The sequence below is a fragment of the Stenella coeruleoalba genome, assembly GCF_951394435.1.
Source record: "Stenella coeruleoalba genome assembly, chromosome: 9".
NCBI lineage: Eukaryota > Metazoa > Chordata > Mammalia > Artiodactyla > Delphinidae > Stenella > Stenella coeruleoalba.
In genome coordinates, this window is record NC_137155.1 from 11,048,213 (window position 1) to 11,073,238 (window position 25,026).

The window sequence follows — 25,026 nt, forward strand, 5'->3', positions numbered from 1 at the left end:
ACGTACCCAGCAAGGGCAGGATTGGGTCAAGCAGTATATGTAGTTAAGATTTGTCACAGAGGTGTACAAAGATGTGCGTATATAAAATATACTCCTTTTACCCACTGATAACAGTGTTTTCTCCATTACTCAGCCTTTACCAGCACTTCCTAATTTGGTATCAAGGCAAAACCACAAAACAGTATCATATTTCAATTTTCACTTCTTTCATTATGTAATGAAGTAGAAAACTGGTTGCCATTTTCTTACACATTTAAATTTCTTCTTCAATGAATTGCCTCTGCGTGTCAGTTCTGTCCCACCCCCCATTTGGGGAGTTCTTTTTATGATAGAGTAACATTAAAAAAAATTTTTTTTAATTGAAGTATAGTTAATTTACAACGTTGTGTTACTTTCAATTGTATAGCAAAGTGGTTCCCTTATACATATATATATATGTGTGTATATATATATATATACACGGGTATATTCTTTTTCAGATTCTTTTCCGTTATAGGTTATTACAAGATATTGAGTATAGTTCCCTGTCCTCTACAGCAGGTCTTTGTTGTTTACCTGTTTTATACATAGTAGTGTGTATATGTTAATCTGAAACTCCTAATTTATCTCCCCCACCCACCCCACCCCGCTATCCCCTCTGGTAACCGTAAGTTTGTTTTCTCTGTCTGTGCATCTATTTCCTTTTTGTAAATAAATTCATTTGTATCATTTTTTTAGATTCCACATATAAGTGATATCATGTGGTATTTCTCTTTCTCTTTCTGACTTGCTTCACTTAGAATGATCATCTCTAGGTCCTTCCATGTTGCGGCAAATGGCATTATCTCGTTCTTTTTTATGGCTGAGTAATATTCCACTGTATATATGTATTGATGGCACAACTTCTTTATTCATTCATCTGTCGACGGACATTTAGGTCATTTCCATGTCTTGACTATTGTAAATAGTGCTGCTGTGAACATTGGGGTTCATGTACCTTTTCAGATTATGGTTTTCTCTGGTTATATGCTCAGGAGTGGGATTGCAGGATCATATAGTAACTCTATTTTTAGTTTTTTAAGGCACCTCCATACTGTTCTAGAATAACAGTTTTTCTATGTGGCAGATATAAGCTACCTAAAATACACAGCCACAAGTTTCATATTTAAGAAAGAACGCTTATGAATGGGAGCACATGAGACAGAGCTGAAGAAGAGGACATTTAAGAACTGTCTGGAAGTTTTTAGAACTGATACTTAACCACTTTTTCCTGAAGGAAACACGCATGTAGAAAAATGCTCATATCAGAAGTTGCATAGTTCGATGATTTTCACAAACCAAACATATTTATGAAACCAGCACCAAAACCCAGAAACAGATGGTCACCAGCATCTTTGAGCCCCCATCCCTGACTTCTACCGGCATGGACTAGCTGTGGCTGTTTTTTGTACTTTATAAATATGTTATCTGGCTTCTCCTCTTTTGCTCCACATTATGTTTACAGGATTCATCCACATGTTGTGTAGTTTTGGGCGTTCATTCACCTTGTTCTATGCTATTCTGTTGTATGAATAATGCCACAATTGACAAATCCTTCCTGCCATTGACGGGCAAGGGCAGTTTCAAACGTTTGGTTACAAATGGTACTGCTGTAAATATTCTAGTTCATGTGTTTCGGCACCCCTGGTGTTGGGAGTGGAGCTGATATCTTAACAAACTTTGCATGGGCTCACATGCTTCTTTTGTCCTCTCCAACTACCTCTCGAGCCGAGTATAGAGCAGCATGGACTTGAAATGCAAGTGTTTCTGTTTTGGCTTTTCCTGCTGTTCCTTTTAGTAAGGATGAGAGTAATGAAGTTCCCTTAACAAGGTACTGATATAAATTGTGGATAATGACTGTTGGCTTCAGCCTGGGCTCTCATCTCTACATGAAGAATTACATTTTCCATTCTGTTATTTTCTTCTTCAGTCCTTGACTCACCCTACTAAATGGAAGGTTCAAATTGTCTTAAGTGGAAAGAGTTTATTAATGTATTGGTCTTACAAGCAACCTCTCTCGGTTTACTAGTTAAATGAAAACCACATCTTTGGGGCAAGAAATTGGATGGAGGCCATGTGCGTGCGTGACTTGAGGTTGAGATGTACCAAATCTAGATCACGCTGCTGTGTGATCTTCTGGTAGAATTAAATAAAAGGCATTAAAAAAATTTATAGCTGCCTTTTACCAGCTTTATGTCTGATTTTTTTTCTCTCTCTAGATTCTTTGGCTGACATGAGTTTTGAAGTTCTGCCTATTCACTTATCAGCCTATGGCAAATGCAGTCCTACCAGAGTGAAGATGAAAGGCCCAGAATTAAAAAAAAAAAAAAAAAATCCATGTGCTACATAAGAATGCCCTACCTTTTAAGGAATTGGAAGAGTTACCTTTATTTCCCTTACCCCTCCCTTGCTCTCTCTCTCTTTTTCTCTGAATGTGTAGAAAAAGGTTCAATTCTTAACTTCTTTTTGTTAATCTTTAATCCATCAATTGTGTGTATATCTACTTAACGGTCATCAATGCTTTCCAACACACATCTAATGACAATTCAATGTCTCAAGGTGGGCCAAAATGTTTGTTGCCGTATTTCCAATGTTGTGGGTATCTCTGTAAACTACGAATCACTTTGTATTTCTCTCATCTACATGGGCTAAATTTTCATCTCCACAGCAACTCCCATGAGGTGAATATTGAACGCATGAAAAATCTCCGCCAAGTCTGGGGTAGGGTAGTTCCTATCCGTTTCTCTGGCCCTTTATTTGTTTGCATATTTTCATTCTCCTTGCTTTAGTGTCCGCAATGTTTTATCTGTCCTTGAAGGACACCATCCTTAAATTGATGAATAGCAAGATAATCTTCTTCATTGATAACCTGGCAACAGTGAACAGGGGCTTAAAAGAATCAGAACCGGCCCCTGGCAAAAGGCTGCCATAGGTGACTCCCCTCTGTCGCTCACTCCCTTGTTTGTCACCCCACCCTGGTTTGGAGCTGTGTTTTCACTTTGGGCATCTTGTTTCTTGGGGTCCCCTTGCCAGGGCCCACATGGACACCCCAGTGTCCTTTCCTCTGGGGCTTGATTCTAATCAGATAGATGCTGAGCTGCCAGCCCTGGAAAACAACATCACTATAAGACAGTAACTGCAAGTCCCACCCCATTCATTCAATTATTTATTCATCCCCAGAATGATGCTCTAGTACCTGTGGTATGCCAGGCAGAAGAGATGCCAGAGCTAGCAAGATCCAGCCCCTGCCCTCTAGGAGCTTATATTCTAGTAATGGAGATGTACAAGTATATAGCCCATTGCAGAGTAGTGTGAGAGATACCTTGTCGGTGTCGGGTGGGGAGGGAAGCAGCCTCAGAGGATGGGGAAGGAGAGGGCTGAAGGTGGTCCCTTTCACTCGGAGCCCTTATTCAGGCCCAGAAGTTTGGGGTTGGTTGTGTAGACCCCTGAGCTTCCTGGAAGGTTTGTGAGCAGAGAAGCGACATGTGTTTCTAGAAGGTTTTTAGGCATTGGAGTGAGAATCATCTGGACTTTTAACATTGCTTCGGTTTTCAGAAATCCCCAAAGAGTTTGCTTTTGCACTTTCAAAGTTAAGTTTGAATACACGCAATTTTAGGATTCGCAACATTTCCATTTCCCAACGCTTTTGTATTTTCTTCTATGGTTTGAAGCTTCTTTGCAAGACTGGGTTTTACTTTTTTGATTGAATTTTTCAGAATGTTAGGCTGCTCAGTAATTTTATGGAATCTACTTGCTCACTTTTTTCTTTTTGTAAATAAAATGATTTATTTACTTATTAATTTATTTTTGGCTGCGTTGGATCTTCATTGCTGCGTACAGGCTTTCTCTAGTTGCAGCGAGCGGGGGCTACTCTTCGTTGCGGTGCGCGGGCTTCTCTTGTTGAGGAGCACGGGATCTAGGCGCGCGGGCTTCAGTAGTTGTGGCACATGGGCTCAGTAGTTGTGGCGCACAGGCTTCGTTGTTCCGTGGCATGTGGGATCTTCCCGGACCAGGGCTCGAACCCGGGTGCCCTGCATTGGCAGGTGGATTCTTAACCACTGAGCCACCAGGGAAGTCCCTACTTGTTCACTTTTAAGGGGACTTTTAGGTGTTGCTTTCTGCGATCAGCCTGGCAGAGCACAAAAGAAGTTCAAGACTTGATACCACCAGTAACTAGATTTCAATGAGACTAGGCCTAAGCATGGCACAAGTGGGGAAGGAGAACCCCACATGCACCAGCAGTGTATTTTGATTTAATGACATGATAAATTGTCCAGCTCATTTATATTTCATGACCTGATCATTGAAATTAAGCTAATTTGTGACTTCTGCGTTCTCACTTTTCATTGTTTATGTGGAGAAATGATTCCATATTTGGGTTTCAGGAATATGTATTTATGAGGGGGATATTTTAAAAAGTAATTGAATAAAAATCCTCCTAGCTCCCATGAACCTCTTGATGTTTTTGCAAATTATTTCAACTCTTAAAACCTTCAAATAGAACAAATAGCAAGACACTTCACATTGGATAAGGAAGTATTTTACCAAAAGTTTTGGTGGTTTCTGTGGTTTCTGTAGTAGGGTTTTGCTTAAAGCCAAAGATTTGCAACTGATCTGCTCTACCTGTCAGGAGCTGCAATCTATGAGTAAGCTTTAATTCCTTCATCATTTCATTATTGCTTTCTCTTGCACTAAAAAAACTGCTCCTAGAATGTGGAGTTTTACTGCATAAATCTAAACCTGTTTTTAGATTTCTTAAGAAATGCATTGAAACACGGAAGTATGCAACCATATTAAAACGCCACCTTTCAAAACTTTATAGTGCAAGTGTATGTACAGGTTTTTTTTTAGTGATTGTTTTCTGTTTATGCTATTAAATTAGAACTTACATTTTTGCACACACGTTGATTTTTCACCCCACAATGAATTCCAAGTCCATCCAGATAGACCCATTAAAGGAATTTACAAAGGCCTGGGATATTCACATTTTGGAGCCATTCAAATGTATTCTTTCTTTATTCGTTTATTTGTTTGTTTATTTATTAAAGTGTAGTTGATTTACAATGCTATGTTGGTTTCCGTTGTACAGCAAAGTGATTCAGATTCTTTTCCACCATAGGTCATTACTAGATGTTGAATATAGTTGCCTGTACTGTACAGCAGGTCCTTGTTGTTTATCTGTTCTATATATAGTGGTGTGTATCTGTTAATCCCAAACTCCTAATGTATTCCTCAACCAACCCCCCCCAACCCGCCCCCCCCCCCCAGTTGGTAACCATAAGTTTGTTTTCTATGTCTGTGAGTCTCTTTCTGTTTTGTAAATAAATTCACATTCAAATGTAAAAGATAGAAAAAGACAAGTACACAAAGGTTACTTGAAAAGAGTGGGTGGAAGTTTGTGTTGAAGCATCAGGGCAGAGAGGAAGCCATTAAATTGGCCAAATGAGAATTCTTGGAAACCTTACAGACAAATTCAGGAGTTAAGTGCAAGCTACAGAAGGTCAAGGAAAAGAGACGCGGGGGTCAGGAGAGTTTAGGATTATTGCTCGGTGGTTCTGGTGTATACAGAAGAGAGATGGTGTATTGGATAGAGGTGGTGTGGGGTCCAACGAAGACTTTGTCGGAGAAAAGTTGAACAGAGAGAGGCAGCTACACGACAGAGGCAAGTTGGTGATGCGGATGAACATTCCTTGCCGGCACCGGGAGGAGTGTGACAGTCAAGGGTGAGCCTGGAAGGGCACTCTTTAATATGGGGCAGACGAGGAGCAGAATGAAAGGAAAGGCAGGTTCCCGGAGGTACACACCTGTCTTGGTTTTATTCCGAGTAATTTACGAGGCCCTTGGCAAGGCAGACTATGGCCTGACTCTTATAGAAAGGGGTCAGTACCGCACAGAATCCGTGTTTGGGTGGCAGATCCGTAATTTGTGAATACTGCCGTTATCGGACAGGTTTGTGGTGTAGCTTTGGAGATGAGGTTGAAAGTGTAAAAAAGTGTTTGCTTCTTCCTCTTCTGGGCCACGCCTCCCCAAGAGTCCAGAGCCCATAATGCTTAGGAAGGAAGACAAATAAAGATGAGCTTCCTTTACTCATTGCTCTGTGAGGCTGGCTGCTTGAGAGCCCAGGGGAGGCAACTTCTCTCTGGCTTGAAGTCGCAGTGCTTGCTAACATTCTGTTGAATGAACTGAGAGAGGCATTCATTTTACAGGGAGGGGATATTACATTGGCTAGCTGGACCGTACTAGGATTTTTCTTCCTTTCCCTACAAATGATAGAATAGACTAAAGAGACCCAATAGAATTAGTAAAATTGTCCAGGACAATAAAAGTGCCTGGATTATATGTTTTGGTTGCTGTTTCCTGCAGCCCTTCTTGAGAGCTTTAGTAGAACTGGACCAGACAACGAGAAGAGGATGGAAGAATTTTTATCTGAATGGCTTGGCAGGAAACGTAAAGGTTTTCTGCCAAGAAAGAGGAATTTCCACTTGTGTCAGCAAGATGTGAATGAAAGAAGAAAGAAAAGTGCAAAAAGAAATAAACAAAAAATCATACAGGTGCCTTCAAACCCCAAGGCGCAAGGTTTTGGAGCTCCAGAATCATCGTTAATACTATGCTGTTGAGTTGAATGTATCCCCGAGGGGTTAGAGGGAAGTTGACCAGCCTCTTTGAAAGTCTGAATTAGAGGAGACTCAGCAAAGACTTTCCCAAACCGGATCTTGTCCAAACCTCCTTCAAGAATGTCTGCCTGGTCTATACGCCCACACCCAACAGCTGAACAAGCTCCTTTTCCTTTCCAATAGCCTCCTCCCGACATTGACTTAACTGTCCGTTGGTCTACAGCACCAACCCTGTGGCCTGTGTTTCTCTTCTCAGGTGGTTCCAAGTCTAAAAAATCACAGTCATAACGGCTGCGAGGGCAACAGCCATTCGTTTTTACTGGTCTGCTTTGCTGGGACACACGGACACCTTGACATGGTTGCATCTGTATGAATCCAGTATAGAGAATGGCTGGCCTGGGCCAGTTTGCATGCTTTGTGTCAACTCAAGCAACCCTATACCCCGCTGGATGCAATTTCTCACACAAGTTGCCGAAACACTTTCTCGGAACCCTGACTGAATTTGCTTTTGCCTTTTGGTTGGGAGATTCCCAATTTGGTGGGAACAGGAAATCTCCAAGCTCGCTGTTTGCAGGTTCCTCCTCCATCCTTATTAGCAAAAATACGTGCCAGTCTGGGTCATCCTGCCTTCAAAAACAGATCAGTAGGGATTATATCTGGCTCAGCAGAGGGCACGTTCCCTTGTATTTAAAAAGGCACGTTAAGTAGCTTGATGTGTGGGAAATGACCTGTGTCACCTTCAGCTTTCAGGGAGACTGTGGCACTTTTGACCAAAGTGTACGTGTTTGGTTTGTGATTGTTGTGAAAAGAACAAAACTCAAAACAACTGCAGACACACCCTAAGCTGGATAAGGAAACCGATCTTGAATCACACACATCTCAGATTTTTTATTTAAAATTCATTACTTATCACAGTGCTTAACACACTGAGAGAGGGAAAAGTCAGGAAATGTTTTCTACCTTAAGGTTTATGAGAAAGGCCCAAATCTTCTTTTCCCCGCCATATAAATTGTCAGGTTTAGAATTATAGGGAACTGATTTGATCGCCAGCTCACTGACCTGTGACTTTGGGGAAGTTCATCTCTCTAAGCCTGTTTCGTTCATCTGTAAAGTAGGATGATGTTAGTACCCACCGTAAGGTTTGGAAGCACCAACACTATTGCTTTGAAATGGTGCTGCCTTATTTTTGGTATGTATTTCTCAGGTGTGCTTCATCGTTTCACTGATGGGGGTCCTGAGATGGGCAAGTCAGGGGTTGGCACACTTGTTCTGGAAAGGGCCAGCTAGTAAATATTTTAGGATTTGCGTGGACCCTTCGGGCCCTCTGCTCTTATAGGGATAAAGCAGCCACAGACAATACGAAAATGAGTAAGCCTGGCTGGGTTCCCATAAAAGTTTATTCATGGACACTGAAATTTGAATTTCATATACTTTTCACGTGTCATGAAATATTCTTCCTCTTCTGAATTTTTTTCCAGCTATTTGAAAATGTTCAGTCCATTCTTAGTACACAGGCCATGCAGAAACAGTCTGTGGGTGTAAGTTGCCAACAACCATCCTGAGAGAATTTGCCTGATCATTTTTAGTATTGTTCAGGGAGAAACAGCAAATGTATTTCTTGGGAAGGTTCAAGTGTCTCAAGTCATTGGAGCGAACCAAGCGGAGAAGAGATTGATATTTTCAATGCAAATTTCAAGCAGGCATGCTTTGTAAATGTTGATTATGGGCCTGATCCAAGATGCATTGAAAAAGTGGGTGAAAGAGATGGCCAGTTAAATTATAGGTCATTAACTTGGATCCTCTTTCTGGTTGTGAAACAGCGATTATTCTCTCCCAAGACCTCCAGCCTGGTGATTGGCGATGGCTCATTTTATATAAGGGGAAGCAGCAGCCCAGAGAAATCCTGTGACTCGCCTGAAGTCCAACCAGTGTAACAGTAGAATCAGTCCTGGAAACTTAGCCATCCACCTCCTGACCCAGGGCACTTGCATCCCACTGTCCTGCTTGGCATGATTATCAAACAGATAATGAGGAGATTAGTGCTGGTACCCGGCATTCATAGATGCTATAATTTATAAAGATCCTTTTCATATTTTGTTTAACCCTCAGGAAACCCTGGCAAGTAAGCAGGGCAAGTTTTATTGTCTGCCCGTTAAGTGAGGCAACTGACAATCTGATATAATTTAAGTTACCCAGGGTCACACACCCACGAATGCTAGAGGCAAGTCTGGGACCTAGGTGTTCTAACTCCTTTTATTATATACCATGTTGCCTTATTATATATACGATACGGCACTTGATGTCATTAATATCCAAACATTAAAAAAAAAAATTGAAAAAGAAAGAACACCCTGCCCTGGCTCCAGCCCCTGGCAGGAATTTTTAAGTAGAGGTTTGTGTTATGAGAATTTTTTTGCTTTCAGAATGCTGCACGTGCCTCCTGTAAAACGTTGAATTAGATGATTTGATTTTTGGTAAGTGGCCCATGTACGTTTATTATTTATTTATTTTGGTACTTTTTGCTTCAGCTCATTTTGGCTAAACAAAGCACTGCTGTATTTTTATTGCATAGCCCATCATTAAAAGAAATTGAAAAGACGCGTGTTAGTTTGCATAGTGCAGGGATGGAAATCTATCTGGCACTTTTAGGAACGGTCACAATTCCTAATAGTGCATTTTAAGGAGTCTGGTTTTGTTCTTGATTAAAAAAAAAAAACTCTCTGAAATTTGCTATAATTCGATAATCGTCTTTCTTGGGGGAGAGGGTCTCAGCTCACTGTGACCCTGGTGTTATCCACTTACGCAGCATTCCCTTCCGGCCTGTGTGAGGGGAAGTATACTCGGGGGCCACATGACGGGCCTTTCGCTTGTTGGTAAATAATCCACGCAAAGCTGCTCCCAAGCGCACGTTTTCCCCTCTTTTCTACAAGCCATATGCTTCTTTAACCATTCGACTTACGCCCCTTTCCATAAACTACACACAGCTTTAACTGTTGGCACTATTGTTAACTTGAACACAAACCAAATACTCAGACGGCTTCTGGCATCTAAGTCCGCAACACAGTCCCCCAGAAGATGGTGGTAAATGTTCCTTTGCACAAATAGCCGTTCAGAACCTGGAGACCCTGGATAACAGGTCCTTCGGTTACAGACTGAAGTCTCCTTTCCTGATAACTTGTATAGGAAGAGGTAGAATAATTTTAACAATAACGATCATCTTCACTTATACGTATAAGGAAATGACAAGCGAATCAGTGCTCAGCTTTCAGAGACTTTACGGTAGACACTTGGCAGGAGTCACTCATCATGGATAATAGATGAGAAAGTCCCCAAGACCTGGCGCTGAAGGATGGCCTGAGGCGGCTTGCTTAAACTTATTAAGCCTCAGGGTACTTACCTGAATGACTGGGCGGATGGGACTGAGTACCTGGTAGACTGGTGAGCAGCCAATGGGATTAATGCCTTTGCCCTGGGCACACGACTGGCTTTTAGTACAAGCTCAGGAATATGAACAACAGCCGTGGTTTAATGATAATTTCGAATGCACTTTCCCTTTATACCTTTCAGGGGGTGCCCTGGTGAAAGCTGAGTTCCCAAGTTTAGCAGGAAGTGATGTTAGGGCATTTTTGGTACTTGTTTGGAAGGCACTCATGTATAGGTACAAAATAATTAAAAAGTCGCATAATTTTAAATAAAGGAATTTATTGACATCTCCATAAATCGCAGCATCATTGTAAGGTGTTATTAATGCGTGTGAAAATAGCCTAGCTGGCGCTTACAGTCTTAAGAGGTGGGATAAGTAGTTTAAAACAAGACTACAGGAGACAAACGTGTGGGATAATTTTTCAATATCTGTGTACTTAATTTGGACTTCTCTAGAGAATTATTGTGAAGGTCATACTTAGGATAGAATTAAAACCAAGAGTAAAAGAAATCGGCTATATCTGCAGTCTCAAGTGGTTGGGAAATACAGAAACATAAAGGAAAAATAATCCATAGAAATATTTTCATGCTATCTTGGTGCGTTTTTTAAACTTAAAAAAATTTGCATAGAAATAATTATATATTTGTCTTCCTTCCTTAAAAAATTTGGAGGCATGGTGGTCTAGTAGGTGAGTGGACTCTGAATTCCAGTTCAGGCTCTAGCTGTGTTTTCTTGGATAAATATGCCTCAGTTTTTGTATCTGTATAATGAGAAGCACAACAGTATTTACCTCATAGGACTGGCACGTAACATCTTAGAACAGTACTTGGCATTCAGTAAAATCCTTTCCTTATACTCATTAAAATCCTTGACTGCACTGTATTTAATGATATAATATTCCATCCTAAGATAATGGACCTTAATTTTGTTACTGAGTTTTCCCTATTGTAAATAACACTGTGATGAATATCCTTGAATATACATTGTCTTCTTTTCCGATTTTTTTCCCTTAAGATACATCCTGGAAGTGGGATCATTTGATACAGCCGATGATGGAAATATTTTAATAGTGTGAGAAAGTGACTATCCCTTTGTATCCTCCCTAACACTCAATATTATTGCTTTTGCAATTTGACTGTAATATTCCTCATTGTTTTGGGGTACAGGCTTTATTAGCAAAGGTGTGTAAGTTCCTTTAGGGTAGTAGTTAGTCTCCAGTGTAGCAGAATCCAGTCTGCTACCTGTTTTTGTACAGTCTACGAGCAAAGAATGGCTCTTCACATTTTTCAATGTGATGTGAAAATTACATGAAATTCAGATTTCCGTGTCCGTAAATAAAGTAGTGGGACACAGCCATGTTCATTGGTTTATATCTTGTCTGTGGCGGCTTTTATGCTGCAGCGGAGTTGGATGGTTGAGAAGTTCGCAGACGTATGCTAGGGCATTGATCAGAATTCAAATTCAAATTTATCTTATATTTCTTGACGCTGAGTAGAGAGGTCCAACAGCTAGATCTTTACGTGGGAGCTTTAGAGTTCGACTGCCTGGGCTCCAGGCTCTGCTTGTGAACCGTCTGTGTAACTTGGGTAAGTTAACCCAGCTTCTCTGTACCATAGTTTCTTATCTGGCAAATGAGCAGAATGACATTGTCTTTCTGATCAGGATACAGTGAAGAGTAAGCAAGACAGGTGAAGCCCTCCCTATGTCATAGTAAACAAATTTTAGCTGTATTTCACTGGTACATGGTTAATGGATTTGAATTGGTCGGAAGAATGAGTGAGACTAAAATTACTTGTATTTTGGAAATGTGGATGAATTTGGTCTTTTGTTTCCTTAATCGCTTTTATTGGGACTTCTTGAATATAAAAATGCATTCCCCTGGTGGTGGGACATTAAGTTCTCCTGAATGTGTCTGGAAAGCTAGCAAAAGGGCAGAAGAAAGGTCTGACTGTGTCCTGGTTTCTACTCTCATGCAGAGGAGAGTGGACGATTGGTGTCTGCCCCGTCCAGTTGGTCAGAGGAGGGGAGAGCAGTGGGGGTACCAAAGCATCCTGTCTTGGCTGTGACCATAAACATGGGCTTTGGGGGAGATTAGGTTTTGTGACCATTCCTGCTTTACTCATAGTATCTGAGCCATTCCTGGAAAGTGTTTCCCAAAGTTGCAGACCTTTGTGGCTAAGTAGCTAGAAGTAGGCTGACCTCTCTAGTAAGAGCGTGAAGAATCAAAACGTGGTGTTTTCATTTGGATTTCTCGAATGCACATTTCATAACTAAGGTCAAAGTGGGCAGTGGCTAGAGGGACCTTTTGTGGTTAGAAACCTGACCCCAGGCAGCCCCTGGCCTTGCCCGGAGGCTGGGTCAGCAGAGGCAAGCGCCCTGGACCATCCCTAATCTTGTCCCAGCGCGGGTGGAACCTCCAGCTCCTTTCAGTACAGTAATGATATTCGCTTGATATTTAAATGCCCTCTCTGGAGGGTCTGATTCCTCCCATGGAGTAAGCGTGGTCTTTAAAATGTTATTAAAAATATAATACCACCATATGCTCAGGCTTTCTTAGTACCCCGCCTTCTAAAAACAAAAAACCAGGCAACGTAAACACACCAGATGAAGCCAGTTAAATTTGTGCTCACCCCTGCAATTTAAAATATGGTGGAAAAGTTAGGAAATGGGACTTTGATGTAGGGACGGGGACAGGGTGGGCGCGAACCTGGGAACTGCCATTCAAAAGTGCGGCCAGGAGAAGCTGTCACACACAGAGATTTTTTTCCTGCCTACCTTGAAAAGAAGAGCAGGAATCCCCTGGGGGCCCAGTGGTTAGGACTCCGCGCTTCCGCTGCAGCGGGCATTGGTTCGATCCCTGGTTGGGGAACTAAGATCCCACAAACCGCCTGGTGCGGCCAAAAATAAAAAATAAAAAATAAATAAAGGAAGAGCAAGCCCTGCGTCCTCCTGTTGGACAGGAGCTGGGGTAGATCTCCAGGGCGATCGATAGGCTTGGTCCCATTGGAGGATGCAGCTGGCAGCAGCAGCCTGGACCCTCTAGCCTTGTGAACAGACATTTCACTCTTTCTGTTATGACTGTGGGTTGCAGATGTCATTATGGAAAGTTAACTGCTCAGGTCTGTAGGTGCAAAGCAAGGAAGAGGGACTCTTCATTCTTTGCTTATAAAACACTCAAACTGGGCCTTCCCTGGTGGCGCAGTGGTTGAGAGTCCGCCTGCCGATGCAGGGGACGCGGGTTCGTGTCCCGGTCCGGGAAGATCCCACATGCCGCGGAGTGGCTGGGCCCGTGAGCCGTGGCCGCTGAGCCTGCGCGTCTGGAGCCTGTGCTCCGCAACGGGAAAAAAAAAACACTCAAACTAAGTTCTCAAAGAAATCTCTAATACTTCAATGTTCCTGAGACTGTTACTCGCAGATAGGCATAAATGCACTATTAAGCAGAAGGGAAAAAAATGGGGCCCTCTTGAGAATTTATTGTACTGCCTTTGATGTCACTAATTAACTCACTCTGTGTAAGCAGCGACTAGCAACTAATAGCAGGCTAATAGAAGAAGCTTCATGACATTTTAGAATTCTTAATGCAAGGAAGGGTCTTCGCGAGCTCAAGGAAAACAAGGAAGATCTCTGTTTTATAGGAGAGCCTGCCGGGACCCTCAGGGGCCTGTTGTGGTCTTTTTTTTTTTTTTTCTCTTCCGAGGTACAGGTGGGGCTTGACTAGTGCTTTCTGTCTGGAAGTTTGAAAGCTGGTTCGTAAGGCTGGGTTTGTGCTGGGTGATAGTGGACCAGGTCACAGCGACTCTTTGCTGTGCACATCATTAACGCCGAGAAGCATCCTCCCAGAGGTGGGCAGGGGTGTGGACCTCTGATTGGTGAGGGTTCAGAGAGAGGCACAAGGAAAGAGAATGAAAACCCTATAGGCCACAGGGCATGCCTGGTGAGGACTCATATGTGAAGCTGATGGTGTGATTGGCTCCTGATTTTTCAGATGGCAAGGAGCCCTTATTGTATGATCTTTTTAAAAAGGCAAGAGGCTGCTTGCTCTCTGCTGCCCTGGAACAGCCATGTCAGGTTTGCCCTTCCGTTTATCTAAAGTCTCATCTTGCTTTCTCTCCACTCTTTCTATCCCAGGAGCCCCTTTTGAAGCTGGGTGGAGCTCTGTAAGCTGAGTAGTAGGGAGTGAGGCCAGAAATTGCCTTGGGTTCAGTTCTAACCTACACTTGGGAGCAAATAGTTTCTGGTGAAGGGCTGGTGGGATATGGGTCAGTCTGGACTATGTTTTGTACTTTGGCAAAAAGAACTCTAGAAATGTTAAAACAATTATGGCATTCGTACTGCTCTGATTGAGGGCGTTTTGTACTCTCTCTCCTTCCCCCTTGGGATCTCCTGGTTGACGAAAGTGGGGAGAGAGCGCTACCCGTTAATCCTTGAACCCATGATCTTTGAGGGAGGGTTGCCACTTGAATTTCTTCAAAGCTTCACATCCCCCGGCAGCCCGCTCGTGTTGCAGGCCTTGCAGTCGGTTTAAAGGTTGCAGACAAAGCGGAGAGCTCTCCCCCATCCATCTGGGCCACTCCCTCTATCATCACTCATTGTGAATGGGAGATGTATGTGTAGCCGCATAAGGGCGACGTCTGACCCCAAGGACATTGGAAATGTTCTCAGAGAAGGCATTGTTTACTCCTCCTCTTGGAAGCCAAACTCTGAGACATTCTAGGGAGCAGCTCTGGCTTAGGCATCCCTGCAATCAGGATGGAAAGAGGCAAGATTCTGCTTATAAAAACTACAGGAACTTCCCCCCAGCCCCCAACTTCCTGGCATAATTCTACAATGCTTACGAATGTACTTAGCCTCTTCTCTTTCATTTCTGATCTCTCTTTGGTCAAAGTCGTAGAGAGAATTCTGAAACAGGGAGGCGAGGACTTGGGTTCCACTGGTTTTTATTCAAAGAAAATCAGAATGTAAATAGCCACAGAAATAAAAGCTGACAAGATGCCACCAATGTATAATAGGAAAACATGAAATAATGCTCTTTCCAAACACAGCCTGGCAATTTCCTGGGAGGAGAGCAGAAAACGATGCTCTGTTGCTTGCTCAGAAGAGGAAGCTGGGGCCCCAGGCTTGTGGGAGCACATTAAAAACGGCAGCAACACACAGATGCCATTGGTTGAGCCTCAGCGTGTGAAAGGGTGTGTGTGTGTAGCCTGTGTAGGGCATATGTGTGTCTTCATGCCTGTGGGGATAAGATGCTTCATGGTACTAAGACCCTGAGGTTGGATGTCTCCCTGTGGATTTGTCACTGGGACCCTCTGGGTGCTTCCCAGGAGTAGACTTATGTTGATAAAAACTTAATAGGAGAGTATCAAAGGTTTGAAAATGTCTGTGCATCAAAATGTAATTACTTTTTTCCCCCTTTTATGGTGGTTATGGGGGTGGAGGCTGGGAGTGCATCCAAGTTCCAGGTATCATTCCCCAAACCTGCCTGGGAGCAGACGTCTCGTCCTGTTAACAGGACTTTGTGGCCTCAGTAAGGCGTGGCTGGGATTCCTCTTACATCACTTACTCATCAGGGATGTGGCTGCCTGTTTCTGATTAGGAAGCTGGACCTAACACCTTGTCCTGCTGCAACAGTGGGTTCTGGTGAGGATCAAGTGAGATGATCTAAATGATAAAGCGCTCTGTAGTGGAAAAGGATTATTTATTTTCTTAAGGAAGGGGGCGACGTCTGCTGGTGAGGGGTCAGGAATAGCCCTCTACGTGTTGATGAAGCCTCAGCCCTGTGTTTTAATCCATTTGAAGACGACTTGATTATATCGTTCAGTTTGCAAATGATGAGGTTTCACAAACGCAGACCTTATTAAACACGGAAATATTATTTTCTTGTTCGAATCCCATTCGCCTTGAAATCTTTTTCGAGTATGCAGTCTTCCCCGCCCCCCCCCTTAACATTTTGTGGCTTCTGTCCCTCTCCCCAGCCGCCCTGTCTTTTGGGCTCACTGAAATCTGAGTGCCACTTTTCTTGGAAAACCTGATATTCTGACTTCAGTTTTGTAATTTAATGATGGAGAGTTTCCTTAGTAAACCAAATTTAGAGTCCTAGAATGCTTATCTTATATCCAGACCTTGAACATAAAAGGCATTTTATACCGCAATTGTTCATTTAATGAGCAATTGCAGAGTGCAGGCCGGTTAAGGGATTGAGCTATATGCACTATTATTGCAAGAAGTATTCCGAAATACCAGAAATAGGACGTAAGCTCTGATCAGGGAGACTGCGAGCACAATTACCTTCTTTTCAAATCCTTCTGTGACACTGCAGGAGGAAAAAGGACTTTGAAACTTGAAAGGAAAGAGCTTGCTTTCAACCTCAAAAGCTAGGAGGAAAGGGCTCTGAAATTTGCTCTGAATTCCCAATTCACCATTAGCCTGTTTCTTCCTTTAGCCTCAAGGCATTCTCCGCTTTTTGAAAAGATGTTAAGAAATTCAGTCACAATAGAGAGCCTAGTTCTGATGTGTTTCCCTCGGTCCATTGAGGTCTGGGCTCCAGCCTTTGTGTGCAGTGAATTGAGCTGAGCATCTAGCTGGTTGGAGAGAGGTGAATGAGCAGTTGCTGTGCAGTGGCAAATTCTGGCATAGAAAGAAGCTCCCCCTCTTCCTTTATTTTCCAGCATGCATTCCTGTACAACCCTTGCTAGTGGCCATATGTGGCATCGAGCCTGTTCTTAAGTCAATACGGGATCCTTGGTTTATTGCAACTCTTGTTAAGTTTGTCTTGTAATTGAAGCTGCTGTTGACCTTGCTTGGGGACCGTTTGTAAAACCGTTTATTTAGCATAAACTGAAATAATAAACCCTCCTTCTCTCGGGCTGATTGTGATAGGGTGACATTAGTTTGATTTAATGATTAGCCAGCCTGACCCTTCTGCTGGAGAGAGCGGGCTTGAATAGAGAGAGTTCACTCCGAAGCACTCAGAAAGAATACTAATGAGCTTGTTAAATTTAGCATGGCTCCAACCACTTTTAATTCCTCTAATGGGAGCAAGCACTGCCTGGGAGAGGGAGAGGGCCAAGGCGCAGGGGGCCAGGGAGACACCGAGAATGTTCCTCGAGGGTCTGCACCGCTAGAGAAAGCCCACCGAGAGAAGTTTGCAGAAAGTAGCTAGCCAGAGCCTGGGACGAGTTGTAAGTATTTTGATCTCTTTTGCTCTGTGTCTCCTGTGTCTGGGGGAAGAGAGGAGTGATGCTTCTAAAACGAGATTTCAAGGGACAGCTTAAAATCCGTGTTCCTTTCAGAGGTGAGCACGTGTACCTCCCGGGAGTTCCTCATCCGCTAATTCGGTCAGGGGGACAGGAGGTGTTCGTAGTTAGTGATGCAGCCTAGGGTTTTACTTTTCTATCTGAAGAATCCTCTGAAACTGTTCTTTCCATTCCGAGGCGAAAGAGCACTTGTTTCCTGGGTCGCGAGGAGAAATCGTCCAGGAGTTTGTGAGCGTCCACAGGCGTGTGTGTGTTGAGTCCTGCTTCAGGCAACACGATTACTTCCTTTAAACCTTCACTGTAAACGGTCTCAGCAGCGTTGGCCACGAGGCCACTTCTGAGTTTGGAGAGTTTATGGCACTAAGCGTGTCCCATGCCATGTGGGTTGCCTTTGGAAGAGCGTGGAAGATCTGCGACAGTTTCTAAAGTGAGATGCAGGGGCAGCTCTCCCTAGGGGGTTAGGAATTCCTTAACTTCCCCTGGAGCACAGCTCTACAGAAGGCAAGGGGGTCCCAAGTGGGATCCCGATGACAGTTTTGAAAATAATTTTCTCCTGAAGCTTTTAGTGAATTGCATGTCTCAGTGTGACCCCCGAGCTAGCAGCTGTTGAACGGAGAGAGGCATGAACAGTCGCCTTGTGTTTGGCTGTTCACGTCCATTGGCAGATGCTTCTGGAGGACTGGGCTGTTTGCTTACATTTTTGCAGCCGACTTCTGCTTGTTGCCATGGTGGACAGTATGTTTCTGTCAATAATTTGGCCTGGCGTAGCCTGTCTGCTCTGACTCTCAAACTTTATTGAACAACTCAGCTCAACTGAGCAGGATTAGACAGCTCTCGTCTTTTTGGCTTGCTGAAGTGGTTGCTAAATTTATAAGAGCAGGCAGGAATATTGCTTGGAAAGTTTCCTTTCCACTGTAGAGTGCACGCCTTCAAGCCTCTTAGCTGTCTGTATTCTGGGGCATGTGTACTGTCAAGTTTTCATCTGAATGCCCCTCAGAATCAACTCAGTACACGAGATGAACTTCATGAAATAATCGTCTGCTGGAATGTTCTGGGAGGGGAGGTGAACATTTGGGAGCATTGACTCTCGTATAAGTCAGTCTGATGAAAGTTTCCACGTGAAAAAAAATTCTGGCCTGCATTGTACTTTACTAAGGGAATTCATTCTTGTTTTCAGGATCAAATGTTTGAACTTTGCCGATTTCTTGTTATAATTTGATATTCACGCATGTTGTGTTAACTCTCACGAAGAAAATAATTCTTAGCTAAAACGTCACCCCCCACCCCTGTTTCCACGTACCCCGCCGCACGACTTCCTTCGCCCACCGGTGGGGAGAGGGTGGGAGGGCTGTGATCAGACCGTGCCAATTACTCAGTGATTCGCGAAGTTGGATGCAGATGCTATCCGTAGAGGCATCGTGTCGAAGAAACTCACTCTGTTATAGGGATGCCGTTTTAAGAGAAGAAAAGTTAATTTCTTCTAGGAAGATTAAGTCAAGGGAATCCTGCTTTAAACCTGGAACAGATTAGTAGGGCTTGGTTAGTCATCTTGCCCAGAGGATGCTAATTATGTGTCACGGCCCCATTTGATAGGGGCTTTCTGGTTTTCCAGATGCAGGTGCCTTCTGCAGAATTTGCCCCTCAGCGCTATACGGTTGGAAGTGGGAATTTGTGTAGGCGCAAATTAGTGGAAAACATGACTTTGGTCATTTGTGCATTATAGGAATTTTTATAAAACCGCCTAAGAGTTTTGAAGTGTTTTTGACACCTTTCTGCTTTTACGTCACTGCAAACCCTCGTTCTATAGCCTGCAACTTTACTGCTGATGAAGTATGGGAGTGGCCTAGGGCCTAAAAGTATGAGTCAGAAGGGAAAATAAAAATGTAGGTTTTTTTTTTTTTTTGAGTTTGTTTTTAAATTAGCAAAAGCATGGTTGGAATTGCTCTTGTAAAGATCAATGGGTGAAAATGTGGGATTGCACCATTTTCTTTTTTAGTAGTTACTTGATAGATTAAACTCATAATTTATCCCATCATTACAAGGTTTTGGGGTGAGGATCTGCACAGAATAACGCTAGAATAATATTTCACAGTTATCCAGCAGTAGTCAGCAAAATTACTGTAAAGTCCAGAACATACCGCATTGCCCGTTCAGTTTTGGAAGTCATTTGCTAGGCTAAAAAAAAAAAAAAAAAAAAAAATACATTGCTTATTTCTTCAAGTCCCAAACATAGGCAGAAAAATGAGAGTTTCTACTGGCTTTAGGTAGTTCAAATTATTAGGCATCACAAAACAGTAGTTGTTCCTTTAGTTTGTATTTTCACGCTCGTTCAAATTTATAGCTATTCTTCTGAATTTGTCAAAAGAGCTGTGAAATTGCTAAGGCATACTTCTTCTGTTTCGTTCAGAGGCTCTCAGCCAGACACACCTGCTTTCTGGGATACTTAGAAGAGAGGTTTGTGTATTGAGATGAGATGAGTTCAGAATCTGCTCATCTAAATAGTACAACAGTATTATTATTTATACCCAAATATAGTTTTTGTTTTGAGAATCAGGAACAGGAAACAGCTTTCAAACGAGGTGTCTAAGCAGTGTCCCAACAGCTTGGTTTCTATCAGCACTTGTCTGCCAGAGCACAGTCTGTGGATTAAACACAGAGCTTGTGTGGGCGTAGTTTAGAGTGTGTGTATGATTCTAACAGATGAAGCGGTCCACTAGTTGTGGGTTCCGATCGCCCGCTCAGTTTGATTTTGTGCCTCGGCTCTTTGATCTGCTATTACAGAAAGGTCGTCCAGTCACATTGGCAGAGAATCATAGTGGACAGATGGAAAGTTCTTACAGATGAAAAGGAGAAGTATTAGGGAGCTGGCATTTCAGCAAGCCATTGCTTACATGCTGGAAGTGACGTCTGGAGCCCACCAGAGCATGGATGTAGATCAGTGTAACTGATGTCCTCCACACCCGTAGCCTCACCCCGTTTTCGTCTTAGCCCTCAGCTCTGCTCTGTGGGCGGAAGCAGGAAGTGTCCTGCAAGGGGCACTGTAGGTTTCCATGATTGGCATCTTTATCCCTTGGAACCAATGGGTTTTCTGTCCCATGTCTGGCTCTGTTTCATCTCTCAGTGGGTCACAAATCTGACTTCAAAAAAACCCCAAATCACAAGCACTTTGGGATCGCTTTCTAACGGGTCCTCTTCTGAGGAACAGAGGTCCCTCGCTTCCCAGATCACCCGGAGACCTGGCTTCCTCAGACCAGGGGAAACTGGACATCCACAGCCCTAGGCTGGCGAAACTTCCAGTTCCATGTGGGACCCGCGGGGATACTGGAGAGTCCCCGCTGAGCCTCCCTGGCAGATTCGGCTGGAAACCGGGGATGAGAATTTGCTGACCCCCTACATCTCAAGTGAATAGGCTCATTTCCTGCCCGCCTTCCTCCTTCGATTCGTATCTTGGACCCTCATTCATAAGCAGTGTTGGCTTGAGACTGTCCCGTCGTGGTGTAGCTTTCAGAGTTGCCAAGAATGAGAAATAGGCTTCTTTTGCGGGGGTAGATGGACGGAGAGGGAGCCCTAGTTGATGGCCGCTCACAGAGTTTCCGTTTCCCTTCCTTCTTCAGAGGATGAAAGTCCTGGACAGACCTATCACAGAGAGAGAAGAAACGCAGTCACCATGCAGCCACAGAGCGTGCCGGGGCTTGGCAAGATCAGCGAGGAACCTTCGACATCCAGCGACGAGAGGGCCTCGCTGATCAAGAAGGAGATCCATGGGTCCCTGCCCCACCTGGCCGAGCCCTCCGTCCCCTACCGCGGCGCTGTGTTCGCCATGGACCCCAGGAACGGCTACATGGAGCCTCACTACCGTAAGTGGTCCCCTCCCCGTGGCACTTGCCGTAGGAGCCGCGGCAGGCTCTGCGTGTGTGGGCGTGTGTGGGCACGTGTGTGCATGCGCTTAGTGAATGAGGTATTTGGCGTGTATTAATTTATACAAATGGAATTTATACAAACGTTTAATTGACTGTCTGCTTTACTGCTTACTTCTCCCACATCCTGTCCATGCCTCTCTTTAGGGAAAGCCATTTCCGTGCATCCCTAAGCAGCTCTCAGGCCTCGCAGGGGGTTGGAGGGCCGCCGTCAGGAAGGTGTCCATCTGTGATTAATCCACGTGGACCTTTCCCGGGAGCTAGAACCAGGTTTGCTCCGCCCAGGTAGATGCTGCTAGAGGAAGACTGGTAGAGGGGGGCAGTTACTGAAGTGGGAGGCATTAGCAGATGTCTTTAACGGCAGCCATTCCCCCTTTTCAGTGATTTGTGTGTGTTTGTTTTTTTGCTTCATTGTTGAGGAGGAACAAACCTCTTCTAACCAACCGAGGCTGAATCCCTTCCTATGGAAGATTTTTCCATGTGTCCTACCTTCTTCTGGAATCAGCAGACCAGAAGACCTCGGAAAGCTCCTTTTCCATCACTCAGAAAGTTTAAGAAATTAATGAGGGCTCCGAACACACCTATACAACGGTTTTCTCCCAAGGCAGAAACGTAAAGGAACATATACAAGGGTTCAGTTTATTTCTGGCCTGGTTCTAGTTAAAAGACATGTAATTCGGTGGTGGAGTAATGAAGTTCACATTGAGATGCTCAGGCTTGCAGCTCTTGATTACAGATTTATCACCTTGCCAGGATACAGACCTGCTCCGACTCCAGACGGACCATCGCGCTCCAGGGAGGGGGGACTGGTTTGCGTTTCCCTTTTTCCACATCGTTCAGAAATTTTAGTGTTTTAAGGCAAAAGGTCATTAGCCAGATGACTGATGAGTGAGGACAGCTGATTAGTGCATGGTTTTTGGCTCAAGAAAGTACCCAGGATAAAAGCTAATTTCATCCCTTCATTAGTTGGCTTGAAGCAGAGGGGAATGTTCACTCATCAGGGTGCAGATCAAAGAGCTTCGCACAACCTTCAGTCTCAGTAAACGCTCCTTCTTCCTCCCCCCAACGAGAGTATATTGTTGGTAAGGATGGAAGATACATTATTTTCTTCGGTGGAGGGAGATTTCTTTTAAGTGGTCAGAGGCATGGAGGAAAAGGTCTGATGGCTTCTTGTTCGCTTTTAAAAAAGGCTACAACTTCTCTGTTTAAAAAGTGCTTATCAGCCCTGTGGCTACAGTTGTTACTTTTACGGATACAGAAATAAGGAGGCGGCGTAGTGTGTATGTTCCTTTCCTTCCCTCTTTAGAGGTTTCTTTCATTTTATTTGATTTCTCCTTTATTTTCGGAACGAGAGTTTACAACAGTGTGGGTAGGGTTTTTCTCCGAGCACATTCCTAAGTTTTCTACGTTGTATTTTTGTGGATGGGTCTGCATTAGATCTCATCCATGCAGAAAATTGGAGGGACTGTACGTACTCTCGACCTATGTTAATATTCCCGGAGAGTGCGCTTACTTTTGAGAAAAGATCGAGTCCAGATTATTCGCCACACGTTCCCTGTCTTGTTTTTGCCCTTCCATGGGAACACAACTTTCCAACTTTCCCCATCTCATATTTGTGTTGTGTGTTCGATTCCAGATGCCCACTAATTGGTGAGGTAGTTAATTGGTCAGGACAGCTGCCCGAAGTAGGCAGATGACTGCTAACTTTCTGTCTGTGCCGTCCAACTTGCAGCTTGCCCTCGGCCCGTTTGTTCTAACGGTTTGCCCATTGAATTCTCTCCCCGTCGTTTGAGGGGCCGGGATCTCTGCACATCTGAGGCCCTCCTCCCCTCTCGGTGGTCCGTGTGTGCGACCCCCCCCCCCCCCACTCCCGGGCCTCCAGTGGAGTACGAACTAGTCCGGGGCATTGAAGAACTCTCGGTGGCTCTTGGAACTGTCCACTGTCACCTGTTTAGGGGACATCGCACCCATAGGTTGGTTATGCTTCAGCTTTTCCCACTGCATTTTCAAATCACTGTTAAAATCACACGGTAATTTATAACCGAGGTAGGTTGTCTGTCACCAAACGCCATTTTGACCCACCCTCTCAACGTACTCACTCATTGGACGTGAATAAATGCTATCGTTACATACATCGCATGGATGGGGAGACCTAGGGATTATAGCTCAGCAACCAGGGCACTCAGGTTCCAGCCTCGCCGCCTACTGGCCGTGTGACCGTTGCCAAGTAGGCTTGTGCTCTCAGGCCCCTCTAAGGATCCCTTCCTAACTGTTGAATGGGAGTGATGTAAGACCCCCAGTCCCATGGCGTCCTTGTGACAATTAAGCGAGACAATGCCAATAAAATACTGAGTACCATCTCTGGCTCATGGCGAATGCATCGGAATCATTACAGTAGCTGTTTCTCCTCTGCCCCATCTTTCTTCTCCTGTTCCTTCCTCCTTCTTGCCCCTCCTTCCGTTCCGTCGTCATCATCATCATCCATGCCCTCACCACCATCTGTAAGTGATGCGTTCACTCTCCAAACCGACGTGTTTTTTTGTTTTGCTTTTTTTTTTTTTTTTGGTACGCAGGCCTCTCACTGTTGCGGCCTCTCCCGTTGCGGAGCACAGGCTCCGGACGCGCAGGCTCAGCAGCCATGGCTCACGGGCCCAGCCGCTCCGCGGCATGTGGGATCTTCCCGGACCGGGGCACGAACCCGCGTCCCCTGCATCGGCAGGCGGACTCTCAACCGCTGCACCACCAAGGAAGCCCCCGACGTTTGTTTGTTTTTTTATCAGAGTTGCAGTTGTGTTCGGTTCAGTGCAGACTGGCTTGTCTGCGCCAGACCTGCTTTCCTCCGTCCCTGAGGTTAGCATCTTCTATAAATACAGATTACAGATGGAGTGAGTTGTAACCCTTAGGGAAAGGGTGTGCGGTTAGCAAGGGGTGCCGTGGCCCTGTGAACAGAATCCTTTCTCGATGAACCTTAGTGGACCGACTATCGTTTTTTTCCTGTTTGGGGAGTAGAGAAATTTTAAAGCTTTTACGTGAGTTGGAGTTTTAACCTTTTAAATTCCTAGCAGAAAGTGTTTTATGTAACAAGTACAAACTTAATACATGTGGAAAAATAAAAAGTATAGGGTTAGGTGTTCATGGTAAATAATTTAAAGATGTCCTAAAACTAAGCCTCAAGGGGTCAGTGGGATATGATGTTTCTAGAACCCTGTTGGCTTATTTCATCTTCTACCAGTATAATGAACGTTTTTTTAGGTACCTTGTAATAATATTTATCCACCTCCCGTGGATCTAATTATCCAGATAAACGACTGATGGGAAGCTGAAACTGACACATCTTCTAAGAATCTTTTAGTGTGTGAGAAAAGTACCCTCTTCTTTAAATGAGCCGTAAAAGTTTGGCCACGTTTCTTTACCTTGTCTCAGTCGGCAGCCTTGTCTAGAACATAAGTTCATTGCAGACCTTCGGTAGCTGACGGTTCAGAGCATCTTTTCAGGCCGTTCCCTTTTCCTGTGAGTCGTCTGCCAGCCCCACCAGACGGTCGGAGGGGAAAGACTCCTCTAATCCAGTGTATCTGGGCATGTGAACTCTCACAGTAATTCCTGCGTTTCTCTGTGGTTGGAAAATGCAGACGTTCCAAGATGCCTAATTTGTGCTTCTATATATACTAACTTTGTATTTCTAACGTGTGGGCAGGCTTCCTGTAAGACCGGAAAAGGGAAAATCGCTTTTCCCCTCAGAAGGACATCTGTAAAATTTTTATTGCACAACACTCTGTTATCCTTGGGTAGGCAATGTTGCA

The 25,026-nt window shown here is 44.1% G+C and overlaps 1 protein-coding gene across 1 annotated transcript in view; it reads left to right on the forward strand.

Annotated features, from left to right (window-relative positions):
• GLI3 (GLI family zinc finger 3) overlaps window positions 1-25,026 on the forward strand; it is a 284,837-nt gene that overhangs the window by 74,512 nt on the left and 185,299 nt on the right. Inside the window, exon 3 of the mRNA XM_079931031.1 lies at window positions 20,924-21,166. Within this exon, the coding sequence (XP_079787157.1) occupies window positions 20,924-21,166 (243 nt within the window). The remainder of the gene's footprint in view (window positions 1-20,923; window positions 21,167-25,026) is intronic.